This window comes from Crassostrea angulata, chromosome 7, assembly GCF_025612915.1.
Source record: "Crassostrea angulata isolate pt1a10 chromosome 7, ASM2561291v2, whole genome shotgun sequence".
NCBI classification, from domain to species: Eukaryota; Metazoa; Mollusca; class Bivalvia; order Ostreida; family Ostreidae; genus Magallana; species Magallana angulata.
In genome coordinates, this window is record NC_069117.1 from 32647170 (window position 1) to 32665935 (window position 18766).

Consider the following 18766-nt stretch of genomic DNA (forward strand, 5'->3'; position numbering starts at 1 on the left):
TGACTTATTGTTACAGAGTTGCAGTTGCTTGGCGCGGGGTCCTTGTTGAGGAAGTACACCCTGCTCCTGGGGAACCACGTGGCCATGATCCTCCCCCAGGCCACCAGTCTGGCCTGTGTCAGCAGCAAGCACTTCTCTGTTGTTTCCCAGGTCCTCACCAAAGATGTCACAGGTCAGTATTAATAAAGGTCCTCACCAAGGACGTCACAGGTCAGTGTTAATAAAGGTCCTCACCAAGGATGTCACAGGTCAGTGTTAATAAAGATCCTCACCAAGGATGTAACAGGTCGGTGTTAATAAAGATCCTCACCAAGGATGTAACAGGCCAGTGTTATAGTCTGTCCCAAGATATTTATGCAGCACAATAGGACGATTTTTAATAGAAATACACATACCTGTGAAAGAAGTGCAATTAAAATAGTTGAAAGGGATATTTTCCAAGATAATTTCATTGACACATTATCATCTTTCACTCGGAAAAATTCACAGGAACGAAAACAGATTCCTTACGGAGATTCATAATGGGGAATGTTTACATTTTTTCTCCATTCAGAATACACTCGGAATACATCGCGCAATTTTTCAACGTTATCATCTGGGCTTGCTGCAATACAAAATCTCCGTAGACATCACATTTTTTAGCATTGTATTGAAACCTGATAAGCTAACAGAAGCGTGTCAACTGAGAAATCTTAGAAATTTTTCATACTTTTGAATGAACATTGTTTGAACCCTGAGGTATTTATAAATATCAAGCAATAAAGCCATATGTGAATCCAGAATATCTTGGGACAGAGTATAATAAAGATCCTCACCAAGGACATCACACATCAGTGTTAATTAAGGTCCTCACCAAGGATGTCACAGGTCGGTGTTAATAAAGGTCCTCACCAAGGACGACACAGGTCCGTGTTAATCAAGGTCCCCACCAAAGACGTCACAGTCGGTGTTGATAAAGGTCCACACCAAGGACGTCACAATTCAGTGATTCTAAAGGTCCTTAGTAAGGAAACCACAGGTCTAAGTTAATTAAGGTCCTCACCAAGGATGTTTTAGGTGATGATTATCACCAGTTCTTGCCCAGTAGTGTTAATAGTATTGAAAAGAGAAAGATGACAACAAGAATATAAAAGATTAGTCTTTATCAAGTTATTTGTATTATAGATTTCAATTACATTTTATTCACAAGTCTAATTCACCTGGCCATCATTTTACAGTTTTAGTTGATCATGAACACCGAAAATGTATCATCTGAAACAGCACTGTATAGATTTTGACCTGCAAAAAGCTTTATCCACACTCTGTCCCCGACCTGTAGCTGTTGTACAATGAGGTTGGAGGCAGACTGAACTAGATTAATATTAGCATCATTGTGTGCCATCATTCCTGCCTTCTCACTACCATTGATAACTATTCTTGACCAGAAGGATCCATAGCGATGTGCTACAACTGTACTGAAAATGACATAAAGCCCAGCCCTTGGGGCTGTGAAAATTCCAGTGGAAAGATCATATCCTCCTCCCACCTGGTATAATACTAAATTGAATCTAACAGGTAGACCAGTAGCAAATGCATGCCCACAGCAGTTAACATCACTGAATCCTGCTGTAAAAGCTACATAGAGCCCTGTGAAGAAAAAATACAGCAGTAGTATGTTGACGTAAAGCTTTTAAATAACTCTACAGGAAACTGTTATTTTAAAAATGGTCTAAAAATGGTTATTCAAATTAAAACTAAAAACCAAGCTGAATGAATTGTTTGAAAAACTGTATGTAATGTTTAAATATGCACATTAAATGGTAAGAGTTAAGAAGAGGGTATTTGGGCTGCAAAATTCGTCAAGAAACATGAATATCGATGTCAAGAACTAAAGTTGTGACATGAACATGTCATTTTTAATTATTTAAAAACCATTTTGTAAACAGAGTTGAATTCTACTTAAGTGATCACTATGGCCCTTGGGCCTCTTTATTTTAGACATTTGGTGAATGTGATGGTTTCATAATTTCTAGCTAAATTCATGCATAAAAAATCATTAACATAAATCATAAATTATACATACCTTGACTTGCTGCAATGTGTGAAAGAGAAGCATTTAATTTTGCTGTAGTGGTGTCTAAGGTGTCTGTGAGCTGTTGAATCTCTTCCATTGTTTGGTTTTGTTGGTCATCAAGTCTGGAGTTTAGAACAGTGGTGAGGTTTTGCATGTCCAGAATTGACAATGATAAATACCGCATCTGAAGTTGTTGACTTCGTAGACTGGCTGACACATTTTTTGTAATTTCTTGATCTTGGATTTTAATTTTGCGTACAATCTCATTGGTTATGTGGCTTTCAATCCTCAATTCTTGGAAACCTGTTTGATAGGTGACATTCAAATTGTGTAGGTCATCCCTCAAGATTTTGTTTTCACTTTGTACATGGTGGAGAGAGTCTTTTAGATGGACAATTCTCTGCTGTAAAGTTTGGTTTAAGGTTTTCAGCATTTGGACATCTTCTTTTAAGGATTTTACCTGTAGTTCTAAAGCAGAATGCTTAAGCTCATAGATTTGCTGCTGTTGCTGAAGTAATCGGTTCTCCTGTTGCAAAGCTGCTAAGTCCTTCAATGCAGAATCCAAAACAGTTTGCATTTTTTGAAGCTGTTGTTGAACAGTTGGATCCATTTGTCCATTGGATGTGGATGTGGATGTTGCGTTGGATTGTGGTCCATTGAAGAGCAGAGCATTTCCGTGGAAAACTGTGCAAAGAAAAACAAGACCTGTTATGAAGCTGCTCATACTTGAATGTTTATTGTGACACTGATATGATCCAACATGTAACTTTTTTATCTCTTTCATTTAAAGTTAACAAGATTCAGTTGACTCTGGCCTCAATTTATCTGTTTCAATTTATCTTATCATGACCAACCTATACTTATCATTTTTACCAGGGACATATTACTATGAAGTTATGAACCCATTTCTAATCAGGAAAATAACCTCATGGTGATTTCTGTATTTAAACTTTAAGAGATTTTTATCATGATTTTATACCTTTTCGTGCAAGTTACTGATAGCTTGAAAGCTTAAGTAAGTCAATGGTGAAGAAATTATATCCCAAAGTAAATGACAAACAAAAGTTTCAAGCACAATGATCACACTCAAACAGTTTGGAAATGATAGAATGCAATGCTTTTGCAAAACTCTTCATAATGAATTTAGAAAAGAAGCATAAATTTAAAAAAGTTATTGATCATGATCAATTAATATGATTTCTGTGTACTGAAAATCAGCTTGATAAAATTCAAGAATGTACTGTATTTAAAGTGTGTTAGAATAAGGCACAATGGTAGTTCTTTCAAAATCCATGAAAATTGAACCACCACAATGCATTGTATCTAATGATCCAATAGTGTATCTTCAATTTTTAGCTCACCTGAGCCAAAGGCTCAAGTGAGCTTTTCTGATCACAATTTGTTCGTTGTCTGTCGTTGTCGTCGTTGTTGTCGTCATCGTTGTTGTAAACTTTTCACATTTTCATATTCTTATCAAGAACCACTGGGCAGATTTCAACCAAAGCACAAAGCACCACTAGGTGAAGGGGATTCAAGTTTGTTCAAATGAAGGGCCACGCCCTCTTTAAAGGGGAGATAATTGAGAATTATTGAAAATTTGTTGGTATTTTTCAAAAATCTTCCTCTCAAAAATTATTCAGCCTGAAAAGCTTAAACCTGTGTTGAAGCATCCTCAGGTAGTGTAAATTCAAGTTTGTTCAAATCATGGTCCCTGGGGGTAGGGAGGGGCTACAAGAGGGGGATCAAGTTTTACGTAGTACAAAGGTATTGTGGTTAATAGTAAGGAACATAAGATTATCCAATATGCAGATGACACAACTTTAGTACTTGATGGTTCACCAAATTCACTTTTTGCTGCACTTGACACTGTAGATTATTTTTCTACTTTCTCAGGACTAAATATCAACAGCTCCCAAACAAAAATTGTTTGGATTGGTGCTAAAAAATTTTCTAAGCAAGTATATCACCATACTAGATGGAAACTAGTGTGGGGATGTACAACATTTAGTTTATTGGGAATAGAATTTTCTGTAGATTTGGAAAAAATAGTTAACTTAAATTATGATATCCAAATACCAAAAATTAAAGCTATGATACAACAGTGGAACAGGAGAATACTCACTCCCATTGGTCGAGTCACTGTAGCCAAAACATTACTTTATCCAAAGCTTAATCATCTTTTTATATCTCTCCCAAACCCGGATAAAGAAACATTATCTTTTTTAAGTAATCTTTTCTATGAATTTGTATGGAATTCAAAGATTGACAAAGTGGAGAGACAAATTATCACCCAAGATTATTTAAAAGGGGGATTTAAAATGCTAGAAATTAACAATTTTTTAAAGTCATTAAAATGCTCCTGGATTAGGAGACTTTTTAAAGATAAGAAACCATGGATGGACATCTTTTTTGAAATCCATGGCAATGAGGTTACAAAAAATATGCTTGATTTTGGTGACAAATATATGCATAATATTGTGAAACATAGTAATGTTTTCTGGAAAGATGTATTTCAGTCATACTTAACAATATTTCAAGCTTCGGATAACATAATATTTAAGCAAAAATTCTTTTCTATGCCAGTTTGGTACAATACAAATATATGTGTTGGTAATAAAACAATTTATGTCAAATTGTGGTATGAACATGGTGTAAAAATAGTTAGTGACTTTTTGAATAACGATGGAACTTTTTTATCACAACATGATTTTGAAAAGCAATTTAGCTTGACAAATATTTGTACCATGCAATTTAATAGTGTTATCAGTGCAATATCTAAGTTTCTCAAGACCATGTCAGTTAATAGATCTGATGTGAGTAAAGATTTTTCACCATTTATTCCTTTTTATTTTGAATATATACTGTTGAATGAAAAATGTTCCAAAGTTTTGTATCAACTCATTAATAGTAAAGATATTGTTCCAAAGGCAATTCAAAAATGGAACACTGAACTATCACTTCACTTAGATATAAATGATTCTGTGAAAGATTTTTTTAAAATTTGTTTTAAGACAACAACTGATACTTCAATACAGTGGCTACAATACAGAATTCTTCACAGAATTCTTCCAACAAACTATTATTTGAAAAAGATTAATGTTATTTCATATGATGTATGTACTTTTTGTAAGGAAAATGTGGAAACAATTCAGCACGTATTTATGACATGTTCAGAAATACTTCCTATATGGAATAATCTTAGTATGTACATTTATAGGAAAACTTCAGAAAGAATTGGCTTTAATGTTAAAAATGTACTATTTGGTGAACTTCCTTTCAGTGGTTACAACAAAGTAGTTAATTTTATAATTCTGTACTCCAAGCAATACATTTTTAATTGTTCAAAGACAAAAAACCTCACATTGTTGGAATGTTACATCATCTGTCATTCAAATATAAAGTTGAAAAATATATAGCTATCAAATCATGTGAGATTACAAAATTTAATAAACTCTGGGTAAATTGGAAAAAACATATTTGAGATATAATTTTTAAACATGGTAAACAACTGTACTATTTATATTTGTATATGTGCGTTTATATATATATATATATATATATATATATATATATATATATATATATATATATATATATATATATATATATATATATATATATATATATATATATATATATATATCCTTTATGTTTGCTCTTGAAGAGAAGGTAGTATGTAAGAGAGAGAAAGAGTGTGAAAGTGAGAATGCCAAAAAAAATTCTTATATATATTACCTTCTTTATGAAATCATATATGACTGCCGTCATGAGAAAAGGGCCCTTATCTTTTGACGTCACAATGCTCAGAAAACGACGTCAAAGTTGCGGCATTGTAAATGCATTTTTTTTTCTGTTTCTAATTTTTTTTTCTGCGTCTGTGTTGTATTTTCTGTATAACTAGAGTCTGGCCTTGTTTTAATAATATCGCGATTAATATTTTTTTCAGTCTAATATTACATGTTGATTTAAAAAATAAACATTTGATAACTGAAATATACACATGTATCGTCAATATCTACACATTTCGAACGCGTAATACTGCACCCAAGTTACTGCTAAGACGTCATAAAATTGCTGCTTTTGCATCCGCTATGAAAATTAAACACCACATTTTACATTCTAGTGTGTGATGAAAATATGCTCTAATTGGGAAATCACTTTTTTATAAATCATTGTTAGAAACCAAAGACCCGTCTCGCATACGCGTATAATTGAATGCGAGACTGGTCGTGGATTTCCGATGGTGATTTATAAGATATCTGAGTAAAATTATACAACTTTAGTTTGCATGAGCAATATATACACGTGTGATTTAATAAAGTAAAAAAAACTGCTCTGCACACTCGTTGTTGATAAGACGGGTTGAATGCTGAGGCACACCGAATCGATGCAGAGCAGTATTGTTCAAATCTAGCAGTTATCTGTGCAGTAATTACTGTGAAACAATACAAGTAAAATATTTCAAATTATAATTTTGGAAGTTTATCTCACGGGAGGCGATTCGGCATTTTTTAAATTAGTCTGAATGAACACGAGAGAAGCGGCTATGTCTCAATTATAGTGCTACTGCCGACATACAAAATAAGTTCTCGCATATTCTATTACAATTTAAGAATTTGCGATCAAATTTTGAAATTTTTTAATGAATTAAAAAGCTATGACTAACGGATTTGAAGAGTTTGAGAAATATTTTGACAGCGTAAAAATCTACTCTGATATATTGCATTTAATTTCATGGAAAAATCTTAATCTTAGTGACATTTTCATGTTAAGTGCCTTTAATGAAGCAACATAAAAGTATATACATGTATACCTGTACGAATGAAAAACTTGTTTATTATTTGATCGCAACATATTTTGTTTTCTTGTGCAATTCAACTACCCAAATCCACTTGTTGTGTGTACTTTTTGAGCTAACGTACAGAAAAAAAAATCAGTCATAACATGCCTGAAAACTCATGGATTTATGGCATTTTATATGATTATATTCATCTCAAATCAGTTACGTACATGATTCAAAATTCCTTAAATGAAACAGGTTTGTAAACGCAATCATTATACTACTATGTACGTTTGATATCAAGCCGATAAAATTGCCGTTTTAAAAATCAATTCATGTTCATCGATAAATATAAACACTACATGTGCGACATTATATAAATAGTGCCTGTTTTGGAGGGTAACAGTTGAAATTGACACCCCGAGAAAACCATTGTCAACCGACGCGAAGCGGAGGTTGACAATGGTTTTCGAGGGGTGTCAATTTCAACTGTTATCCTCCCAAACAGGCACTATTTATTTTGTTATACTGAATGTCTTTTTTAAAATTTTAAGAAAATTTTACTGCTTTTATATAGGAATAACGTGAATTCTACAGCGAACCGTACGCGCATAATTTTCGCGCATGTAACATTTTTTAATGTTACCCGTTGCCAAGTGCGTTGCTAATGCTGAGGGTAATAGTAAATATTATTAACTGCGTCTTAACCAATCAGATTTTAACATGAAAGTATAACAATAACAATTAATAACATGCATGGCCGTACAATTCACCTTCATAGTCGATGGTTTCTCATCTTTTCTTTTTTAAACAAGGAACACATTTCGATGATACTGAAGTCAATGTTTATGTGTATTTGTTACAATGTACAGCAATAAAAAAATCTTCGGAATACCGTATGCAACTTTATACACTCTATAAACGTCTTTCATTTAATTTGTCATTTTGTTTAAAATTGATAATCACTTGGCCGATATTTGTTGTATTCAATGAGAGAGAGAGAGAGAGAGAGAGAGAGAGAGAGAGAGAGAGAGAGATATTTATCACATCATGTAACATCGATAATAAGAAAATTAAATTAAGTCAACATGTAAAAATATTACTTCTCACTGAGTATAAGCTACGTCTATCGGCACTGTACTACCAATTAGTGCAAAAGAATGGACATATTTAATGCAGAAGCCTAATTGAAATTTACTTGCAATCTTGCATTTTGCAAAAAAAAGTGAATAATGCTTATATATAATTAATTATTTCAACGATTATGGTTTATAAAAATCGTATCACAACAATACAACGATATGCATGAACTTACAAAGCGATTGAATAGAAGTGTAGATTCAGAACGTGGGGTGGCTTTTGTATTTTGTTGGTCTGTCGTATTTGATACACTTAATTAGGTGTGCACGAGTATATTTAAACAATAAACATAAACAAAATGTAGCGATCAGTACCGAAAAAATTAATGTAACCCGGGTTCTTAATGTGGCTATCTTTATAGCCCGCATGTATCGCCGAAGAAAGCATTTTATTGTTTATATTTACATCTTTCATTTAATAAATTAATGAATTGAATTGATCGTAAAAAGTAAGCAAAGGTCATTAAATTATTGTTAATGTACACCAGAACGATATATGAAAGCTGTAGCCAAAGTGTCTTATACGGGAATTTGAGTTTGGTATCATCATGATTAGTTCGTGCAATCCGTGATTTTTCTTAGGTTGCTAAAGATTTCGACCGATCGATAAACTGTATGGCTAGAACTGGACCGAGTAGATTTCAGTCCTGTCTGTTTCTATACAGCTGTGAATTACAATCAATTTCGTACGAAATAGAGGGAATCATACTAAGAGGATGTAAATTTCATTTCATAACCCTCGATAAGATACTCAGTGTTCTCTCCGCTTGACTCGCCGCTAGGTGACGTAACCAATAGCCATATAAAAAGTTTCCTATTGAAAAATCAATCATTCTTCGATTTGGCTCGCGAGTAACACTTTACCTTTAAATTGACACGGTCCACTGCACGTCGTGAGTGCCTCGTGTTTGAGTACATTTCTTGGTTATTGTACAACTTTTAATTTATGTTGAGTTCTTCGGATATTTTGAGCATCCCAGACAGCTCTATGTCCTTTTCCAACTGGTCGAGGGACCAAACTAGACGTTCGAGGTCCAATTCGCCACCAAGTTCCAGAGGACGTGCTTCTAGACGTGATGGTCGCCATATTGATTTCGGTGAAACCCCTAGTAGTGGGCACACCAAAGCTCAAGCTCATAGTAAGAGTAGAGCAGGAAAAAGGAGGCACTCTAGTTCGAGTTCTAGCCCCAGTTCGGATTATTCAAGTTCTAGTAGTAATTCCAAGTCATCTTCCCGAATTTCCCAGAAGTCGGGTTCGGGGTCCATAAATTCAAAAACAGGAAGTATCGAAAACGAAAGTAGTAGCAGTAACAAACCTGTACGCAGTGTATCTTCAGAAACTGTTTATGAAAGATTTGATATCGAAAATGACACAAAGGGTGAGAAATTAGAAGAAGATCTAAGGGCATTTTGTCGTCCCTTTTTCACAAAGTTTTTTAGTGATGAGACGCTGAAAACTAAAATACTGGATAAGTATCCTGTGCCAGATGCAGGGGACCTTTTCGCTGTCAAGTCACTAGACAGCTTCATTAGTCCTTTATTGGAGAAGAGAAACAAGCAATTCGACAAAGGAGCTGACAAAGGCGCACAAAATATACAGTCTCGTGTTATGAAGGTCATGGGACCACTTTCAAAATTATGGAGTATTTTAGAGGGATTGCGTGCTGCTTCAAGAGATTCACATGAAGTGGATAATGTAGATGTTGTGCACATGTGTTCCCTTATCGAGCAGACGGTTTGTTTGCTTGGTCAAGCCAGTGTGGCAGTTGATCACCATAGAAGAGTAAATACTACAGTTAAAATAACTGGAGACTACAAAAAAGCGAAAGCAATTCTAGACGAAAATGCTGATGTGTTGGAAAAGAGTGGCAGCAAACTTTTTGGGGAAAAGTTTATCAAGATTTTGAAGAAGACAGGGAAAAGGCGTAAGGAGGCGAGTGAAATTGCTGATGCTTTTCAGCCAGACAAGAAGAAGAGGAGAAAGTCCTACTACAATCGCCCATATAATACCAAGTCTAGATTCAGACAGCCCTTTCAGGAGGGGCCCTCTGGTAGATTTACAGAGGGCCGAAGACCTGGGTACAAGTTCAATAGAAACAACCAATAATTCAAAAAGAAATCTGACAGGTACAAGCACAATACCTCAAATCATAGAGAGGGGAGGAACTCTTACATCTGCAGAAGAAAAGTTAAATTCATTTTCTGTAACAGAGTTACAAAAATCAGAAATAAGCGCAGAGATTCTAAATTTGAATCTGCAAGTAATAGATCCAAAAAATGTGATCCCTGTAGGGGGGAGAATAAAGTATTTCATAAAGAATTGGCAAAGAATAACAAAAGATGCGATAATTTTAAGCACAGTTCAAGGGGTTTCCTTGGATTGGACAAGTTATCCAGTTCAAGAGAAAATTCCTCATCCTCCAAAGTTGAATTCAGAGCAAGAAAAAATTTTGCAAGAGGAAATAACAAGTTTGGTACAAAAAGAGGCAGTTGTAAGAGTTGCTCCCAATCAAAATCAATTTATCAGCAATATGTTTACAGTTCCAAAAAAGGACGGGGGGTATCGGCCCATTATAAACCTGAAACCGTTAAACAGATTCCTTCTATATCAACATTTCAAGATGGAAGGACTGTTCATGGTCCAAGATCTAATCGAAAGGAACTGTTACATGTGCAAAATAGATCTAAAAGATGCATATCTAACAGTCCCAATCATCATAAAGGATCAAAAGTTTTTAAGGTTTCTATGGAGACAGGAGCTGTATCAATTTCAGACACTTCCATTCGGTCTGGCCTCTGCTCCAAGAATCTTTACAAAACTTATGAAACCAGTAGTAGGTCTTCTAAGAAGGTTAGGAGTAAAACTCATAATCTACTTAGACGACATTCTTATCCTATCAAGGAGCAAAGAGAAATTGGTTCAAAGTCGAAACACGACCCTATTTCTCTTACAGATGCTTGGTTTCATGATAAACTGGAAAAAATCCATGTTAGATGCTGTTGAAGTCATTTCGTTTCTAGGATTCGAAATAGACTCCGTAAACATGCTCTTCAAATTGCCAGAAGGCAAAGTGCAAAAAATAAAAGACGAATGCAAGCGAATTCTGAAAGAAGAAAGTTTATCTGTCAGAGAAATGTCTCAACTGATAGGAAAATTAATTTCAACAATGCAGGCTGTAATTCCAGCAAAATTACAATGTCGCTTTATGCAGATGACCCAGATCAAAGGTTTACTCGAAAACAAGCACTACGAAGCAATGATTCCTATATCAGTGGAGGTAAAGACAGAATTAAGATGGTGGATAAATCAATTAGAAGTTTCAAATGGGAAATCAATCATAGGTTCAAACCCATCAATGATTCTAACGTCAGATGCTTCGGACGTAGCATGGGGGGCCACATGGGATACACAAAGCACAGGAGGGTGCTGGTCCCCAGTAGAGCAGTCATATCACATAAATGCAAAAGAGCTTTTGGCAGCTTTTCTAGCACTTCAGTCGTTTGCAAAATCAAAAAGAAATATTCAAATTTTGATAAAATTAGACAATGTAACAGCAGTAGCTCACATAAACAGAATGGGGGGAACAAAATCGAAATTGCTAAATCATCTAGTAAAACAAATTTGGGATTGGTGTCAAATACATCAAATTTCATTGGTAGCAGAGTTTATACCAGGGGCTCTAAACATAAGAGCAGACTGGGAATCAAGGAATCAGCAAGATTCAGGGGATTGGATGTTAGACAAATCAGTTTTCAGTCAGATCATGAACCTTCTGGGGGGGTGCAAGGTAGACCTGTTTGCCTCTCGTCTAAACCACCAGCTTCCTCAGTATTTCAGTTGGAGAGCAGACCCAGGGGCAATGGGGATAAATGCATTTCATCACTCCTGGAAAGGAATGAAAGCTTACATGTTTCCTCCATTCACTCAGATAGGCAAATGTCTATCAAAAATAAGAGAAGAACAAATAGAATGTGTAGTATTGATCACACCAGTTTGGCAAGCTCAGACTTGGTATCCTCTTCTGTTAGAGATGTTGATTCAAGACCCAGTTCTTCTTCCACCATATCCAAATCTGTTAACATCACCAATAGGTTTAATTCATCCCCTAACAGCAAACAACTCCCTATATTTAGCTGCATGGAAAATTTCGGGGAATCCGCAAAAACAAATTCTCTTTCAAAAGAGGCTTCCTCTTTACACTCCCAAGCATGGAGACCAGGAACTAGAGCAGCTTACAAGAGTGCCTGGGGAAAGTGGGTTAGCTGGTGTGGTACACAGTCATTTGATCCAGTTCATTCCCCTCTGGAACCTATAGTAGAGTTCTTGACAGTTTTGTACAAAGATAACAAGCAATACAGAACTATTAATACTTACCGATCTGCAATATCAAAGAATCATGCACTGATTAACGGTCAGAGAGTTGGACAACATCCTATGATTGTGACCCACATGAGAGCAATTTTCAATATGAGGACTCCTAAACCTAGATATCAGGAGTCTTGGGATGTAGACATTTTGCTAAAGTTCATTGAAAAGATGGGTGATAACAACAATATTAGTTTAAAAATGTTATCCTGTAAATTAGTTGCTTTGCTAGCTTTGACTTCAGCTGGTAGAGCCTCAGAACTTAATCAATTGAATGTGAAGTTTATGTCAAACTCTGAAACTTGCATTTCATTTAAGATGTCTAAACCTACAAAGACTTGCAAACCAGGGAATCCTTTACAATCAATTGTGTTTAATGCATTTGACACAGATTCTTTGTGTGTTGTTAAATGCATTAGATCCTACTTAGAAAGAACAAGTAGCTTTAGAGAAATTTCAGACAACATCGACAGATCTTGGTTGTTACTGAGTTTTGTTAAACCACATCACCCAATAACAACTAGCTCTGTTTCAAGATGGTTGAAAACTATAATGGCTGAAGCTGGCATTAATACAAATCAATTTAAAGCTCATTCTACAAGGTCAGCTTCAGTTTCAAAAGCATACTTTGCAGGGGTGTCAGTATCAGATATTATGCAACAAGCCCACTGGGCTAAAGAGAGTACTTTTGCTAGGTTTTATTGTAAACCTATACACAAGTCAGCTTTCCAACAATCAGTATTAAAAAGGTACTTGGGCTTTGAAAGAACACTGAGTATCTTATCGAGGGTTATGAAATGAAATTGTAGATTTCATAAGCACACGTAGTGTGTGCAATGGAATCCTAATTTCATGAATAACCTGAGATAAGATATGAAAGTGTTCCCGCCCTCCCTTCCCATTACATTTTGTATTACATTGCATTGATTATTGCAGTTGATGCATTTACATCTTCATCTGATATATCTTTTCAGATCATGAATAGAAGAGTCTTACTGAAAGAAGAAAAAGAATTTTCTGTAAAATATTAGATAAATAAATGGTAGATTTCATATAGAATTTACTTTGTTTTAGTTTTCCTTACAATTGTTAGGATAAGGTCTACTCCCTCACCAATTCGAAGAATGATTGATTTTTCAATAGGAAACTTTTTATATGGCTATTGGTTACGTCACCTAGCGGCGAGTCAAGCGGAGAGAACACTTTCATATCTTATCTCAGGTTATTCATGAAATTAGGATTCCATTGCACACACTACGTGTGCTTATGAAATCTACAATTTTAATCTATAAATATAAGATGCCATTTTTGTTAAAATCTTTTCTCTCAAATCAACTGTCCACATTCTTGTAGTTGTAATTATTTTTCAGTGAGACAGTCGAAGCCGATTTTTTCTATCGATCATTTCATAAGAATTAAGTGTTGATAACGTATAAAAGAGAAGAGAAATCTTAACAATAATTTTACACCATAACATCCGAGTTTCAAAAACAGCTATAATTGATTTTAAACTTGCTTCAGAACTATGAAGATACTTAAAAAGTAATATCAGTAAATATGCGATAAAATTTCCGTGCAAAATGTTAATTAAGAAGAATAAACATTTCTCTTTTTGAAAATAAATTCGTGTATGCAATTTGACAATGCCCCGAAATTGTGGAAACACAGGCATCGAATTTGACCATCTTTATGTTTGTTAAATGTTTGTTTTTTTGTTTCTCGGCAGCTTAATTAAATAACTTTGATGTATTCAAAGGTTGGGGAGAGGACTGATATTTGTTTTCCTTAGATATCCTTTATCTATCTATCTTATGTTTCGGGGGGGGGGGGGGGTATTGCATGTGGAGTCATCAGAAGTGTGCCGAACTTTAACTATATCTGGTTATTCAAAATGTTTTGATCTCTTTTGTGAAAATTGTAGGAAATATAGAATTGTAAAAAATTATTAATTAATCCTACTTCAAACAATTAAAGGCGATGAAAGGGAGTATAGAAGAAAAAAATTAATGCCAAAAAAATTTGACGTTCGTGACGTCGTGACGTTTTCGACGAGCTACGTCAAAGTTGTGTTAACATCTCGTACTAAAATTGTCATAAAATGCTTAAAATGCAAAAGATCTTGGATATCTTTGTATATTTGTATTCAGAAAGAGCTGACTAATCAGAATTGACAAAAAAGTGAGTTTGTGAAATTTTGACCTTAAGGGCCCTTTTCTCATGACGGCAGTCATATGATTGTGAAAATGAAAACAAAAAAATAAATTATAAAAAAAAAGAAAAAGTTTTACGTAGGAATATATTGAGAAAATCTTTAAAAATCTTCTCAAAAACTATCAGGCTAGAAAAGCTCAAATTAAAATGGGAGCATCCTCAGATAGTGTAAATTCAAGTTTGTTCAAATCATGATCCCCGGGGTAGGGTGGGGCCACAATTGGGGGATCAAGTTTAACATAGGAAAATATAAAGAAAATCTTTAAAATCTTCTTCTCAAAAACGATTTGGCCAGAAAGGCTCAAATTAAAGTGGAAGCATCCTCAGGTAGTGTAGATTCAGGTTTGTTCAAATCATAGTCCCTGGTGGTATGGTGGGGCCACAATGGGGGAATGGAATTTTACATAGGAATATATAGAGAAAATCTTTAAAAATCCTCTTCTCATAAACTATTAGGCCAGGAAAGCTCAAATTTGAGTGGAAGCATTCTCAGGTAGTGTAGATTCAAGTTTGTTCAAATTAATCATGGTCCCTGTGGGTAGGGTGGGGCCACAATAGGGGGATTAAGCTTTACATAGGAATATATAGAGAAAATCTTTAAAAATCTTTTTCTCAAAAACTATTAGGCCAGGAAAGCTCAAATTAAAGTAGAAGCATCCTCAGGTAGTGTAGATTCAAGTTTGTTCAATTCATGGTCCATGGGGGTAGCGTGGGGCCACAATTGGGGGATCAATTTTTATATAGGAATATATATAGAAAATCTTTAAAAATCCTCTTCTCAAAAACTATTAGGCCAGGAAAACTCAAATTTGAGTGGAAGCATCCTCAGATAGTGTAGATTCAAGTTTGTTCAAATCATGGTCCACGGGGGTTCAAATCAAATCAAATAATCAAGTGATCAAATAATTATAATAATGTATAACACAATACAATGTCATATCATACGTTACAATATCATATCTCATCATTGTTTATTACAGTATTTTATTGTATTATATGATATATGTTGTAAATATGATAGGATGCAATATTTAATTTTATACTATTGTATTGATTAACATATGAACATATGATTATCATACAATTTTTAGCTCACATGAGCTGAAAGCTCAAGTGAGCTATTCTGATCACATTTTGTCTGTCGTCCGTCTGTCTGTCTGTCTGTCTGTCCGTCCATCTGTCCATCTGTCTGTAAACTTTTCACATTTTCAACATCTTCTCAAGAACCACTGGGCCAATTTCAACAAAACTTGGCACAAAGCATCCTTAGCCTAAGGGGATTTAAATTTGTGAAAATTAAGGATCACGCCCTTTTGCAAAGGGAGATAATTAGGAATTTATGAAAATTTTCGAGAAATTTTCAAAAATCTTCTTCTCATGAACCATAAGACCAGGACAGCTGAAACTTGTGTGGAAGCATCCTCAGGTAGTGTAGATTCTAATTTGTGAAAATCATGACCCCCGGGGGTAGGATGGGGCCACAATGGGGGGGTCGAAGTTTTACATAGGAATATACAGAGTAAATCTTTAAAAATCTTCTTCTCATGAACCATAAGACCAGGAAAGCTGAAACTTGTGTGGAAGCATCCTCAGGTAATGTAGATTCTAATTTGTGAAAACCATGACCCCCGGGGGTAGGGTGGGACCACAATGGGGGGGTCGAAAATTAACATAGGAATATATAGAGTAAATCTTTAAAAATCTTCTTCTCATGAACCATAAGACCAGGAAAGCTGAAACTTGTGTGGAAGCATCCTCAGGTAGTGTAGATTCTAATTTGTGAAAATCATGACCCCCGGGGGTAGGATGGGGCCACAATGGGGGGGTCGAAGTTTTACATAGGAATATATAGAGTAAATCTTTAAAAATCTTCTCCTCATGAACCATAAGAGCAGGAAAGCTGAAACTTGTATGGAAGCATCCTCAGGTAGTGTAGATTCTAATTTGTGAAAATCATGACCTCCGGGGGTAGGGTGGGGCCACAATGGGGGGTCGAAATTTATCATAGGAATATATAGAGTAAATCTTTAAAAATCTTCTTCTCATGAACCATAAGACCAGGAAAGCTGAAACTTGTGTGGAAGCATCCTCAGGTAGTTTAGATTCTAATTTGTGAAAATCATGACCCCCGGGGGTAGGATGGGGCCACAATGGGGGGGGGGGGGTCGAAGTTTTACATAGGAATATACAGAGTAAATCATTAAAAATCTTCTTCTCATGAACCATAAGACCAGGAAAGCTGAAACTTGTATGGAAGCATCCTCAGGTAGTGTAGATTCATAGTTGTGAAAATCATGACCCCCGAGGGTAGGGTGGGGCCTTAATGGGTGGTCGAAATTTAACATAGGAATATATAGAGTAAATCTTTAAAAATCTTCTTCTCAGAAACTAATCAGTCAGAAAAGCTGAAACTTGAGTAGAAGCATCCTCAGGTAGTGTAGATTCAAAGTTGTGAAAATCATGATCCCCGGGGGTAGGGTGGGGCCACAATATGGGGGATCGAAGTATTACATAGGAATATATAGAGTAAATCTTTAAAAATCTTCTTCTCAGAAACTAATCAGCCAGGAAAGCTGAAACTTGTGTGAAAGCATCCTCAGGTAGTGTAGATTCATAGTTGTGAAAATCATGACCCCCGGGGGCAGGGAGGGGCCACAATGGGGGATTGAAGTTTTACATAGGAATATATAGAGTAAATCTTTAAAAATCTTCTTCTCAGAAACTAATCAGCCAGGAAAGCTTAAACTTGTGTGGAAGCGTCCTCAGGTAGTGTAAATTCAAAGTTATGAAAATCATGATCCCCAGGGGTAGGGTGGGCCACAATGGGGGGCCAAAGTTTAACAAAGGAATATGTATGGTAAATCTTTAAAAATCTTCTTCTCAGAAACTAATCAGCCAGGAAAGCTTAAACTTGTGTGGAAGCGTCCTCAGGTAGTGTAAATTCAAAGTTGTGAAAATCATGATCCCCAGGGGTAGGGTGGGCCACAATGGGGGGCCAAAGTTTAACAAAGGAATATATATGGTAAATCTTTAAAAATCTTCTTCTCAGAAATTAATCAGCCAGATGATTCTTTATAATTGTTAAGATTTTGGCCCCAGGACAATTCTTTGGCCTCATAAGAAGGTTCAGAGTTTATGTACGTTTATATCCCATTTATAAACAATAGTTAAGGATCTTTTTGAGAACTGCAATACTCAACATATGATATGACTATAAAATCATCCTGTTAGAAAAGGGACTAATGATTGTAAACATAAGAATATCCAGGGGAAAAATGGATTTTATTTATACAGAATCAACATATATTATTGTACATTGTCCAGATAGTTTGTATTATGACTCCATTAAGCTGATTCTATCATACCTATTGTTCCTCAGGTGAGCGATGTGGCCCATGGGCCTCTTGTTTAACAGATGGTATACGATATTGTGTCAAAACAGAATCCATGAATAACCAAGATCATCAAGTATGATTTTCATTTAATATAATAAAGGTGATCTCATAAAGGTGATGTCTCATAAGGGTGATGTCTCGTCTCGGTGAGCTTTGTAATCTGTGATTACCTATGTTTATAAATCTGCGTCAGAAACGTCACATCATGAATGTGAAATTTATCCCATTTCCCTGAACTACCATGACATTTTGGCAGGGTTTGACATTAATGGTTGTCCGATTGCCGGGGGCAAGTGAAATCACATTTCGGGCAAGTGAAACTATGAACTTACTTTTCGGATCGGACAAGTGAAAATTTGAATAGAAATATTTAACTTTAAGTGAAAAATTAATTTGTAAACATGATAATAAACTTTCACTAGCTTTGCACTGGGGAAAACCCCAGTGTTCATTTTAGATAGATGTTCCCTATTAATGTTTATTAAATTATCAAATTTATTTAGATTTTACCTTGATAGTTGAAAGATATTATGCCCTCAATTCCATAATTCTGTTACATTCTTTTGATAAAACTGTGTATCATGATGTAGTTTCAATTTTTTTTTAAACGAAATTTGAAGCTCAAAGTGGGGGGGGGGGGGGGGGAATTATGCACAACTGAGTATTATATTCAGCAAATTACAGTTTATCACATTTTTGAGTTGATAAAGATCCCAGTCAAATACCAAGTCCTCACCAAGGACATCACAGGTCAGTGTTAATATAGGTGGTCCTCACAGATCTAAGTTACAATAGAATTGTCATGATTGTATAGGTGGTATA

At 35.2% G+C, this 18766-nt stretch overlaps 3 protein-coding genes across 3 annotated transcripts in view; 2 read left to right on the plus strand and 1 right to left on the minus strand.

Annotated features, from left to right (window-relative positions):
* The window catches only part of LOC128191547 (E3 ubiquitin-protein ligase HERC2-like), a 99046-nt gene that overhangs the window by 12598 nt on the left and 67682 nt on the right, over window positions 1–18766 (plus strand). Inside the window, exon 20 of the mRNA XM_052863677.1 lies at window positions 17–172. Coding sequence (XP_052719637.1) covers window positions 17–172 — 156 coding nt within the window. The remainder of the gene's footprint in view (window positions 1–16; window positions 173–18766) is intronic.
* On the minus strand, window positions 1144–2808 carry LOC128191539 (uncharacterized). Its single transcript, XM_052863671.1, has 2 exons — window positions 2063–2808; window positions 1144–1626 (listed from the first exon to the last, which is right to left on the minus strand). Exons 1-2 carry the CDS (start codon window positions 2775–2777, stop codon window positions 1220–1222), a joined length of 1122 nt encoding a protein of 373 aa, XP_052719631.1. The 5' UTR covers window positions 2778–2808; the 3' UTR covers window positions 1144–1219.
* On the plus strand, window positions 8697–13607 carry LOC128191535 (uncharacterized). The gene is made up of 2 exons (XM_052863668.1): window positions 8697–10099; window positions 13313–13607. The coding sequence occupies exon 1, from the start codon at window positions 8919–8921 to the stop codon at window positions 10077–10079; it is 1161 nt and encodes a 386-aa protein (XP_052719628.1). The 5' UTR covers window positions 8697–8918; the 3' UTR covers window positions 10080–10099; window positions 13313–13607.

Excerpts from the sequence above, each read along its gene's own strand:
- LOC128191539 (XM_052863671.1), bottom strand. The coding sequence starts at position 2,777 with ATGAGCAGCTTCATAACAGGTCTTGTTTTTCTTTGCACAGTTTTCCAC. Across the intron at positions 1,627-2,062 it reads ACACATTGCAGCAAGTCAAG|GGCTCTATGTAGCTTTTACA; the intron begins GTATGTATAATT and ends TTTTCTTCACAG.
- LOC128191535 (XM_052863668.1), top strand. The coding sequence starts at position 8,919 with ATGTTGAGTTCTTCGGATATTTTGAGCATCCCAGACAGCTCTATGTCC.